This window comes from Empidonax traillii, unplaced genomic scaffold (genome assembly GCF_003031625.1).
Source record: "Empidonax traillii isolate 1590-97213 ecotype Southwest subspecies unplaced genomic scaffold, ASM303162v1 scaffold246:size859669, whole genome shotgun sequence".
NCBI lineage: Eukaryota > Metazoa > Chordata > Aves > Passeriformes > Tyrannidae > Empidonax > Empidonax traillii.
The window spans coordinates 173,462-185,417 of NW_020955439.1; the positions used below are offsets into that span (position 1 = coordinate 173,462).

Consider the following 11,956-nt stretch of genomic DNA (forward strand, 5'->3'; position numbering starts at 1 on the left):
GGGCCCTGCTTATGCTGGTGTGTCTGTGAAACCACTCTGTTCCCCTCGGGCCCTGGGCCAGCTGAAGGGGTGCAGGAGGCTCCAGCAGCTCGAGAGCATCCCTGTGCCAGCCCTGGGGAAGCAGATCCAGCCCTTTGGAAGGGGAGGGCTGGCGAGGAGCGGGTTAAGCCGAGCAGGGAGCACAGCTGCCTGCCCTAAATGGGAGGATTGTGGCTGGGCCAGCTGTCAGGAATCAAGTAATCCCCCAGCAAGCTGGGAGATGAGAGGCCCAGTGTGGAGGCTCAGGGCTGCAGCCGTGACTCAGACAGAAGCTGGGAGAGGCAGAGACTGGGGGAGGTCCCCTCCTGCCACGCTGCTGCTCCACATGGCCTCATCCTCCCCTTCTTCTGCCTGCACTCAGCCTGCACACACAGCAGTGCAGTGTTTTGCTGCCTTCAGCCTGTGCCAAGCCATGCACGTGGTTTTCTGTGGGGTGAATCCGTTTGGGACTGCCTTCCCTACAGCACGGGCATCTGCCCTCCACGAAACTCACCTGTCCCTTGCCACCACCACCAGGCATTCGCAGTTACTGATTGTGGTAAACCAGGGAAAACAGGAAGCAAAAGTCAGATTACTAATAAGTGGATGGCTGTGACTTAGCAAGTTGATTTTTAGCTGACCTCGAAGATAACCATACTTTCTGTTCAGTTCACATCTACCTGCTGGGGCCAAAGCTTGATAGGTGGTGAGTTTTATTGTGGCTTTTGGTTTGTCAGCTTTCTCCTTATGCCGTCACGTAAACACTTTTAAATATATACAACATGTAATTAATAATTTTATATTATTAATATATATATTTATGTATTATATGTGTATGTTTTGTATTCTCATGTGAATTGAACACAGAATAAACATTTATCTCTCCCCTAGTAAAGTCATTAAAATTCCAATGTGAACTCTGTAAACTTTTAAAATTGCATGGCATGAACCTTTGCCTATTTGGAACAGTTTATTTTGTCAGTGCTGCCTTTTCAGAAGGGGGCACTTACATGTGAATACAACTGGCTGGGCCTTGAAGTGACCTCCTCCTCTGCTTCCCTATTGCTGTCCTGTGCTAAGGTTCATCCTATTGCAGAAATAAAAAGACCATGGAGAAGGTTATAGTAAGTGGATTTGGAAATGTAATCCAAGGGCAGTTCTGTGCCCTGAAATCTCTGATTCTTTCCATCCCACTTGTATTTTTCTGGGAAACATGGTGCTGTAAAACTCTGAGAGATGATGAAGTCACTTCAGCTCCCCTAAACAGAAACACTGCTCACCCTGCTACACCGTGACAGGATATTTTTGAAAGTAAACGTGCACCTTTGGATTTCTGGAAGGAGAGCCAGTGTTTTCCTCTCAGACATCCATGCCATTATCTCCAGGCTTAGCTGTGAGAACAGAGCGAGTCAGCAGAGTGGTGTGGGCTGGGATATTTCTGAGCAAGTTGCAAATACTTGAAACAAACGCCTTCCTCTGAGAAATGCACGCCGAAATTAATGTGGTTGTGGAGAGGCTGTTTACACTAGAACAGGCCACGTTAGTGAGCTGATGTGAAAATAATGCTGTGGAGAGGAGCTGTGTGTGTGTATGTGGTTAGCTGTGCTGCTGTGGAGTCAGATTACATCGCTAGCAGGAGCTTCCTGTGTGCTCTAAAGCAAGTTACTGCTTCGTTCTGAGACTCTAGTCCCTCCTTCTCTTTTAAATAGAAACATCCTCTGGCTTTTTGTTTGTTTGTTTGTTTGCTTGTTTGCTTGTTTGTTTGTTTTTCATAGGGATCCTGTGAAAACAGGTAAACTGCAACACCATTGCAGGCAGAGCACTTTGGTGCCTTATAGGGTGGTATTTAGTGTAATCTGCCTCACCCACCACCCCCCCACTTCTTGGTCAAGTGAAAAATAAGTAGAATTCGAGGCAGCTCCTCCTTTCAGAGGTGTGAGCAGCGTGTCTGCTGCTCCTGCAGTGAGCTCTAGGGAGCAGTATATCCATCCCCAGGGGCATTCTGATTTGGGGTAGTCTGGGGGGAACAACACTACACAGGGCCATGGGGGTGACAAGAGCTTTCCTGAGCCTGTGAGGAAACACACACAATCTGCTGGCACACACTTCAAGTTCTGGGGTCAGTTTTGGGCCCCCCTCAGGACAAGAAAGACCTTGAGGGGCTGGAGAGTGTCCAGAGAAGGGAACGGAGCTGGGCAAGGGTCTGGAACACAAGTCTGATGAGGAGCAGCTGAGGGAGCTGGGGGGCTCAGCCTGGAGAAAAAGGAAGCTCAGGGGGGACCTTCTCACTCTCCAACTCCCAGGGAAAAAGGAACAGGACAAGAGGAAACAGCCTGAGGTTGTAGCAGGGGTGGTTTGGATTGGATATTGGGAGAATTTCTTCACTGAAAGTGTTGTCCAGCCCTGGCACAGCTGCCCAGGGCAGTGGTGGAGTCACCATCCCTGGAGGGGTTTAAAAGATGTGTAGATGTGGCACTTTAGGACTTGGGTTTAGTGGTGGCCTCTGCAGTGTTAGGTTTATGTTTGAGCTTGATCATCTTGATGGTGTTTTCCAGCCTAATGAGTCTGTCATTCCATGATGGTTGAGGAGTTCCTGTGTGTTCCTCTGATTTATGTAAATGGACATTATTTTTCCTTGCTGTTTAACACCAAAGGGAGGAACAAAACCAAACCCTCCTGTGCTTGTTTTCTCTCTCTTACAGAAACAGGAGGTGTGTGGAAACCTGACTTTACAGCATCACATGCTTGAACCAGTGCAAAGGATTCCTCGTTATGAGCTTCTCCTGAAGGACTATTTAAAGAAACTTCCAGAAGAATCTCCAGACAGGAAAGATGCTGAAAGTACGTATAAACTCCTCTCTGTCTAATGAGCACGATGAAATCTTGGGCAGTTTTTTCTTTGCATGTTCAGATACTTACCCTAAGCACTGTGTAAGAAATGGAGATTTGAATTAATCCAATTATTGCCAAAACAAAGGGGTTTTGAATGCTTTTGGAGTAGAGAAGCAAAGGGTTGGGGTGCCAGCTCTGGGAACAAAAGCAGCAAGTAGTAGGCAGTGACTATATATTGAAGTTTGTCCTGGTAGAACATCTGGCATTTTTGTTTAATCCATTGTATGGCCAAGGACAAAGAGAGAAGGACATCCTTGCAATAGCCAGAGGAAGAAATTAGGAATGGTTTTAAATGTGTATTGTATTTGAAGGTGTATTTGTTGCCAGGAAAGCCAGTTAGACTCTGTTAACACGGAGAAACGGGAGAAATGGACTTCCCTTGGTTTTGAGGAATTTTTGATCTCAGCCAAAAACAGGGTCCACGTCACTGTGAGCAGGCAAGCCCTGTTCTAGCAAAGCAGTCTTAAAAACATGCTTGTAAAGGCCTAGGTGAGCCTTAACTTTTAGGAGGTGATTCCTAGAAGGTGGGGTTTGCTGCACTTCAGCTCATCTGGACTCTTAGGAAAGGAGGGTGAAACCTTAAACATACACGGGTGGGCTGAATGTGCAGAAGTGATCGTGTCTGTAACAGCAGTTTTGAAGAAAAAATAATAATAATCAGGAGGTGGAAAAAAAAAACGAAAAACAAAACAAAAACATGGTGCTATTAACAGATGTAACGTGGAGAATGAATAACTGCTGGTGCCTTTCTTGCAGAGTCGCTGGAGCTGATCTCGACGGCAGCGAACCATTCCAACGCAGCCATCCGGAAGATGGTGAGTGGCAATTCCAGAATGGAATGGGGATCGTGGCTGAACTGACAGTCTCTCAGTGCAGTAGACTGGGGAGGTGTTTTAAATACTGTCAGTCGGGCTCTTTGAGTTCTCTTTGTTGTAAATGCAGTCACTGTGTGTTGTTGGGCTTAAATGTCACTTCCCTCGTTCTTAAGGGCCTAACGAGTTGGAAAAGGAGGTCTCCAGAAAAGTCATTTTTGGCTTTTCCTTGAAAAGCATTGAAAGCATTCCAACTAGGTCCATTCACAAGGTGTCCTTGCAGGGTTTTCACGCTGGTTCTGTACTCCTGCAGGTCTTCAGCAGACTGAAGGTTGCTTTGATTTGATTTTGGCTCATCTTAAATGCGCTGAGTGTGCATTTTGCATGTGTCAGTAGCTTGGGAAAGCTGCACTTCGGAAGCTGGGCAGTCAGACCACAGATATTTTTGAGCATTAGCACGTGTTTTACCTATAGAAGAGCTCTAGCACGTTACCATTGAAGTAAATGGACTTTATAGTTGCAGGTGTTATCCCTTTGGTGCACCCAGGTGTCTTTTGTATTTAATGGATCTGAGGTGCTGTGCGTCCAGCTTAATACCCACTGGCCATTTGTAGGTGCAAGGTTTATGTCCCCTTCCCTCTCAGACTTTTACTTCCTCCCCACGAGGCCACGTTTCCTGTGCCTGCTCTGGGGCAGTAACCAGCTGATGTCTGTGTATTTTCAGCGTGTCTGAAAACACAGTGAGGAAACCATCTGTTTCTGTTTGAGTCTGGTGTGTTCTCTTGATAAGGATGTATTTTTGGGTGGAAATTTTTCTGCTTGGAGGCCTCTAAGAACTCTCTTCCTGGGGGCTGTGTGCAGTATCCCTGCAGACAGCAGCAATATGAAGGTACCAGCTCGTGGCTTTCTGTGTTGGGTGCTTTTTCTGGTAGTACACAAAAACCAAATGGAAAAGGCTGCTGTAGTAATGTTGCTGCATGAAGTCCAAGCCAAACTGAAAGGAAAGAGAGTGCTGTACCAAAATCTCCAAAAGTTAGGGGAGGTTTGAATTAAGTGTTTGCTGCTTCCAGTAGAAGGAATAAATCATGCTTCCAAATCTGATTGATCCTAGAAGTGCAGATGTTCCTCAGGTTTCGAGTCTATTCCTGGTGTTCTAGTTTCCCCTTTAAAAAAAAACAGTTTGAGAAGTTCGCTGTTGTTTGTTTGTTTGTTTGTAAATTAGCAGGATCTGTTGCTCATCTTCCCACTTGGGGGAAAAATCTACCTTTTGATGCTTAGGTGATTTGCCTACTTGTAATTAGCCCACATACCCTACCTTCCATTTTGTTTGCAGTGTGTTTATTTTAAGGGTTTGAATTTATGTTTCTTATTTTGGTGGCTTTTTTTTTTTACCTGTTCATTTCTTGATCATTGGTCAGAAGAACTGATTAGGGCAGGGATTGCTGTGAAGCATATTTGTGGTGAACATTCTTGGGTCAAATGGAGGTCAATAAAGCGTGTGAAGACCTGAAATTCCAGCTTAATCTGTGAGTAGGTAGAGGTATGATTTAGAGGTATGTTTGGGCATATATTTGGGCATATATAGAGACCAAGACCATCAGTCTTGGTCCTCACTTCCTGACCATTTGGACCACATCTGTCCAGCTTGAGGTTGAAAGCTAAACCTTTCCAGAGGCTGTAATTCGGGAGCAGGAGTTACACATCTTTCTTATTTTGACTTGTTACAGCTTCTGTACTGCTTAATAAAGTGGATGGGGGTGTTACCTTTATGCATTTGAATACTGTGTAGAGGGACTTTTAATATTTGGATGACTTAATGTAAAGTAGAAACAGCGTTTTGCTGGAAAGGAAATAGTAATCCCTTCATAAAAAAAATTTGACCAAGATGTGGGGATTCCTGCAGGACACGAAAACTACATTTTAAGAATTTTGGCCTGGCCTGTTTCAGAGGTTCTTTTGACCACAGAGGCTCCTGTGTAGGACTGCAGCACTCCCCAGACAGCTGAGGTTTTAGGCTTAGCTTGGAAATTGTTTGGGAATGTATTGGCCTCCAACTTGGCCGTTGATTTTACTGGATCCAGTGTCATTGCTTGTGAAGATAATGGTTCCAAAGGGGTAATGTCTGCACTTGAGGATCTTGGAGATCTATTCCAGCCTTTATGATTCTGTGATCCATCTTTATTGTTGAATAGTAATGAGTAAAAATATCAAATAGATTGATATCAAAATGTCATTAAAATGGTAGAATCCTGGGTGACTAATCCAGAGTGGGGAAGAGAACTGAAGGGTGTGCAACAGGTATTCAGGAAAATGCAAAGCTATGGCAGAAGAAAAAGGCTTCTTTTCTTTCCAGCTTATTTACACTTACCACAGAAATGACACAATGGGCAATTGACCCAGTGGAATAAATTTTTAAATTTAAATTGCTGGGTTTTTGTACTTGCAGGAAAAGATGCACAAGCTCTTGGAAGTCTATGAGCGCCTGGGGGGTGAAGAGGATATTGTTAACCCAGCCAATGAGCTCATTAAAGAAGGACACATTCAGAAACTTTCAGCAAAGAATGGCACAGCACAGGATAGGTACTTATTCCTGGTGAGTGTTTTAGTTGTTCTTTTATTTTCAGAGTTGTGCTCAGGTTGGATGGGCCTTGGAGCAGCCTGGAGGGTGTCCCTGCCCATGGGAGGGGGTCAGCATGAGATGAACTTTAAGGTCCCTTGCAACCTAAACCTCTCTATGATTCTGTGGTACATTCCCACCTTTCTAAGCTCAAATATGAAAAGCATTCACCAGCTGAGCCCAGCTACTCCTTCTGAACAGCAAAATCCTTTTGCTCCAGGATTTCCTTCCTCCTTCCATGCTGTGATTTTACTGATGCCTTATCGGGTCCAAAGGGGTCTTTCCCATCTTCCACAGTTTTTGTGGAGTGCCAGAGGAGGCTGTTTCCAGCCACGCCACGTTGCTGCAGGAGATGGCCAGCTCTTGCTGGCACTGAGAGAAGATCCCTTGTGCTCTCAAGGCAGGCAAATGCAGAGGGAGGGGCAGAAGAGAGAGGCAACTGTCTGCCCTGTTTCTGTCTGCCCTTTGCTTTCAGTAATGATCCCTGAGCCCAGCTTTCACCTTGAACCTCTTGGAGATCTCCAAGATGGTGTCCAGCATCAAACCCCCTAAGTTAAACTCTCCCCTTGTTGCAGTTCAACAGCATGGTGTTGTACTGCGTGCCGAAACTGAGGCTGATTGGCCAGAAGTTCAGTGTCCGAGAGAAGATGGACATCGCAGGACTGCAGGTTTGCATCTCTTCTTTTCCCCCTGTTTGTTTTAATGCTTCTCCACTTGGTAGCCTCAGATCCCTGCTCAATCCAAAAACATAACCCTGTGTGCATATAAAAATGTAATTAAATGCTAAAGTCTGGCTTTGGATCACTTCTGATCAATCCAGTTTTTCCACTACAAGAAAGACCTTAAGGTGGCAGAGTGTGTCCAGAGAAGGGCAGTGAAGTTGGGGAAGGGTCTGGAGCACAGGTCTGATGAGGGAGCTGGGTGGATTCAGGCTGGAGTAAAGGAGGCTCAGGAGGGACCTTCTCTACAACTCCCTGAAAGGTGGGTGTAGCCAGGTGAGGGTTGGTCTCTTCTCCCAGGTGATGGGATGAGAAGTTGCACAAGGGAAGGTTTAGATTGGATTTTAGGGAAAATTTCTTCACTGAAAGAGGCGGTCCAGCCCTGGCACAGGCTGCCTGGGTCAGTGGTGGAACCACCATCCCTGGAAGTGTTCAAAAAAACTTGTGGATGTGGCACTTGAGAACATGGTTCAGTGGTGAACGTGGTGGTGCTGGGTTTTCCTTGGATTTGGTGATCTTAGAGGCCTTTTCCCACCTTAATCATTCTGTGATTTGGGTTTGTTTCTTGAATTGTTGTTGGCTGACACAGGAACCACCTTCTCCCCTGCTGCTGCAGGGTACTGGTTGATGATACAGATCCACAAGTTTTGTAGCAAGACAAGTAACTGTGAAAACCATCCCTTCCTTTTTCCACCTCTGTTCCACACTCAGAATGATCCTTTCGACTAAGCATTTCAAAGAATATTTGTCAGTCATTGAAAAGGGATGGAAAGACAAGGTGGATGAGTAGGAAGCTGACTGGTTCTTTTTCCAGGTCCAAGAAATTGCCAAGCAGAACGTGGCTCATACGTTTTCCATAACAGGAAAAAAGAGATCACTGGAACTGCAAGCCAGGTACAGTGCTTGTTCAGTCTTTGGAGGTTTTTTTAAATATGTATGGAGGAATTGATGATCTAGGGGCTGTGCAAGTGTGGCAAAGCTTTAAACCATGAGGGGAGCAGCAGAGATGGGTGACTTAGATATGCAAGAGAATGTTGGTCCTAAGCCAAAGTGTGTTGCAGTGCAATGTTTATTGCCTTTATTGAATGCTTACAGTGTTTATAGTAGTGCTTGTAAGTTCCACTGTATCAGTAATTGAAATATTTTGGACATTTTCTAGTAACTGCAGTCAATAATTTTTCATAATGTTTGTAAAACAGTGGATAGCAAAGCTAAAATCTTGATGGACATAAAGCTGTGAATTGAACGCACTGAAAATATTGGAAGTAGAATGAGGTTGTTTCCTCTGTTTTTCTTTTCTTTTAACAGGACAGAAGAGGAGAAGAGGGAGTGGATTCAGGTTAGTACAAAACACTAATGATAAGGGGAGGCAGTCACCGTGCAGGCAGCATTTAAAATTCTCTTTCTGGGCTTTCTGGGTGACTGTGGCTGTGCAAGGAAGCTGGGTGGGCCAGTCTGGGGGAGCTGCTCCTGGAGACATGTGGAGCCCAGTCAGGGTCCAGTGTCTGGGGGCTCCAAATGGGCTCCCCTTTCCTGCAGTCCTCAAGCTCAGTGAGAGAGGAGACTGAGGCATCAGACCTTGGATATTCTTGCAGTTTGACCTGTGCAGACCCTGTCTGATGGCGGTTCTAGTTTTTAACCTAAGCAATAGTGAGTTAACACCAACACCCAAGGTTTTTAAGTTTCCCTTTCATTTATACAAGTCTAAGGTTTTTCTTTAAATTATAATCCTGCCCATCTTCCTATGAAAGTTTTGTCGTTTTTTTTTGTTTGTTTGTTTTGTGATGCTTCTCACCTCTGCTGGAATTTTTGTCTCAGGTCATTCAAGCCACAATTGAAAAGCACAAACAGAACAGTGAGACCTTCAGAGCTTTCAACAGCTCTTTTTCACAAGAGGAGGAGCATCTTCCTGATTCCTCAGTAAGTACCAGCGCTTCCTTCTCCTTTGCCAGAGCAGTTTTACTCACAGTTAAAACCTGCACAGCTACAGTTAACTCAGCCCTGCAGGTGTGGAATAAATTATACAGGGCAATCCAGTGCCAGAGACCCATCAGTCATGTTCTCCACACGGGTGGCTCATTTAGCAGAGCAGGTGTAATTCCTCAGTCTTAGGGAGTGCTTGGGTGTCTGCAGTGTTGTTTGTGTGCCTGCAAGATTTTGTTCCTTTGCTCTTCCCCACCTCCTCCTTTTGGGGTTATTTCTCTCTCTTGTTATTTTATTAGTATTTCAAATATTTTAAAGACTAAAAATTGATGCCCTGTAAAAGGATCTTTCTTTCTTGTAGATAATAAATATATTTCAGAAAAAAATACTCTTCAGCTAAATATGCCAAATAGCCTTGAAAGTTGATACTGTTTCTCTGCAGCCATAATGTACCACTCTGTGCTGTGTTTGCTGGGAGTTTTGTTTTGGAAGTATTCACATGAGGACAATAACAGTATCTCTCCATTCAACTAGAAAATGATGGTGATAGCCTTAGCCACAGGCATTTGCTACAAGCTCAAGAGGAGAGGGCCTGGGAGAGCAAAAGAATTAGGAATTTCATGCAGTGCTGCCTGGGACTTGATGATTTCAGACACGGTAGATTTTGGAGCAGAGGAAGAGAAGGTCCATCTGCAGAGATTGACCTCTGGGAGCTTTTTATCTTCCCCTTCCCCTGCCCTCCTAAACTCTCAGGAGGGTTTTTTCTGTTTTGGTACCTAACCATTTTTGACATCTCTCCTTTCCCAGGACTGACTGATTCAGTGACTCAATAATCTGGATTTTTATCTGACTGATTTCCCAGGAGCCTCAGGAGAGATGCTGGGTATGCCTTTTCATCCCAGCATTATCAGACTGACAGTGGGGATCTTCCCAAACCTCCACAGGGTCTAGAATCCCGTTGCTGATAGCAGCTAGCAAGGAGCCATTTTCAGAATCTGGCATGGCTTATTGCTCCTGAACTATCCAACAACTAAAAATACTCAGAAAAAAAACCAGAAAATAATCAATTCCTGCCTGTCTTTTTCAGTTATCTCATGGCTGCCTTCAGAGCCAGGATGCTCTAATGGAAAAAACATCTTTTGCTAACTAAAGCAAGTGCTTTTTTATGTAATTAAAACACAGCGTCTGTTCAACTTCATAATTATGATCTTGCTTTGTAAATTCCGTTTGATTTTGCTTCTGTGATCGTGGTGTAGCCACGTGTTTGTGCTCTGCTCTTCACAGAAGTCAAGCAGAGCAGGGGTCTGGCTTACCCCTGGCTAGGATGTCGATGCAGCCTGCACCATGATTTCCCTAATGCCAGAATGCTAACCTGCATTTTTAGGAGATTAGCTTCTCTGGATAATCAGCTTTGAAAACTGTTGGCACGGCTAAATGTGGCAGTAATTGCCGTCCTTTACCAGGAGCTGAAGGTATTTCTGTGAGGAGAACTGGACAAATACTGAGAGCATTCTTAGGTGCAGTGCACTGTGGTAGGCAGCATCCACCATGCATATCTCATCATCTAGGGAATATTGGGCAGCTACTTTAGAAGAAATAAAATGACAGTAATGTTCTTTTTTGCCCTCATGAGTCAGGAAATAGATGTGTACTCGTGGATTCCAGGCTGGAGCTGTAACAGCCACTAAAAGTTGGCCTCCTGTTCTCATAAGCCCGTACAAAAAGAGTCAAATTGCTTTTCTCCCATCCTCTTAGTTAAATCATGGTTTTTAGGTGCTGAACCATCATTATTTCCCTTCATAGTTTCTGTCTCTCCCCATAGTTCTGGGTAGTTTTGACAAACATCCCAATAACTGTATTCATACCAGATCTTACACACTGTCAGTGGCAATGGTGACATAACAGGGAGAAGCCCTTCTGAAATATTTTCCAGGCAGGAGTAGAGGGTATTGGATTTTTAGCCCATTATTCCAAATAAACATTAAATGGACATGGGAGTCTGAACAGGCAACTGGAGAAGTTTATTCTTTTCCCTAAACTCACTGGGTTTTTTTTCAATCTCTTCTTCAGATCCCTTCAGTGTCCAGGATCAGTAGCTCTTAAGTTTGGCTGCTTACTCACAGTACAGGTCAGGTTGTTTCTAATAGCAGAGATTCAACCTTTTTGTTTTCAGATGGAATGAAGGCAGAGTGCCAGAATTTGGATAACCTCGAAATAAGAAATGTTGTCTCTGATTGGCAAGGGAAGAATGATCTGTGGGGGTGACAGGAGAATTTATCATAAAGAGTCTCGTAGTTTGAGAACCCCCTGTAAACTAGCAGACTCCCTGTAAATTAATGGCAGAGGAGATGGTTTTCCTTTCCTTTTAGGATGTAGCTTGTGATTTTGGTACTAAATGTAAGCGAGCTTGTTATTTGCCATCTGTATCTATTGAATACATAAAGATACAGGAATATTATCTGTGAATTCTATGGGAATATATACGTAGAGGTGCCATTTTGCATTTATGAAGAGACTGAGATGTATTGCCGTGAGGAAGAAGTTAGCTGAGTAGTGTTTGAATGGAGTACATTTTGTTCCTGTCAGGATCCAGAGCCCTTGCTGCTTTGGCTGGGAGGCTCTGATGGTGTCCTTCAAACCCTGGCATCTCCTTTCCGTGGCACGTTGGGGGGCAGGCCAAGGTTGCTCTCAAAGGCAGGTGGCATTTGGGTGCCATCTGTAAAGTCATCCCTGTCAGAGCCAAGGCCGTGTTTGCGGGTGGCTGAGCATGTGTGCAGCGTGTGCACCCAGCCTGGTGGAAGGAAGGGGTCCCTGCCCCTGGCTGGGGGTTGGAACAAGATGCTCTTTGAGGTCCCTTCCAGCCCAAACCACCCTGTGTTTCTGTGATGTGATTCTATGAATCAAAGTGCATTCACAAGAGAACAGAGCTGGGGGGGGGGGGGGTTGAAAGCAAACTTTTGGTTTTGTTTCCTCTT

At 44.8% G+C, this 11,956-nt stretch overlaps 1 protein-coding gene across 1 annotated transcript in view; it reads left to right on the top strand.

The window, feature by feature from the left end:
• The window catches only part of FGD3 (FYVE, RhoGEF and PH domain containing 3), a 72,963-nt gene that overhangs the window by 43,351 nt on the left and 17,656 nt on the right, over positions 1 to 11,956 (top strand). Inside the window, exons 8-14 of the mRNA XM_027888819.1 lie at positions 2,721 to 2,859; positions 3,667 to 3,725; positions 6,169 to 6,315; positions 6,915 to 7,007; positions 7,873 to 7,952; positions 8,367 to 8,397; positions 8,877 to 8,978. Of these exons, the coding sequence (XP_027744620.1) occupies positions 2,721 to 2,859; positions 3,667 to 3,725; positions 6,169 to 6,315; positions 6,915 to 7,007; positions 7,873 to 7,952; positions 8,367 to 8,397; positions 8,877 to 8,978 (651 nt within the window). The remainder of the gene's footprint in view (positions 1 to 2,720; positions 2,860 to 3,666; positions 3,726 to 6,168; positions 6,316 to 6,914; positions 7,008 to 7,872; positions 7,953 to 8,366; positions 8,398 to 8,876; positions 8,979 to 11,956) is intronic.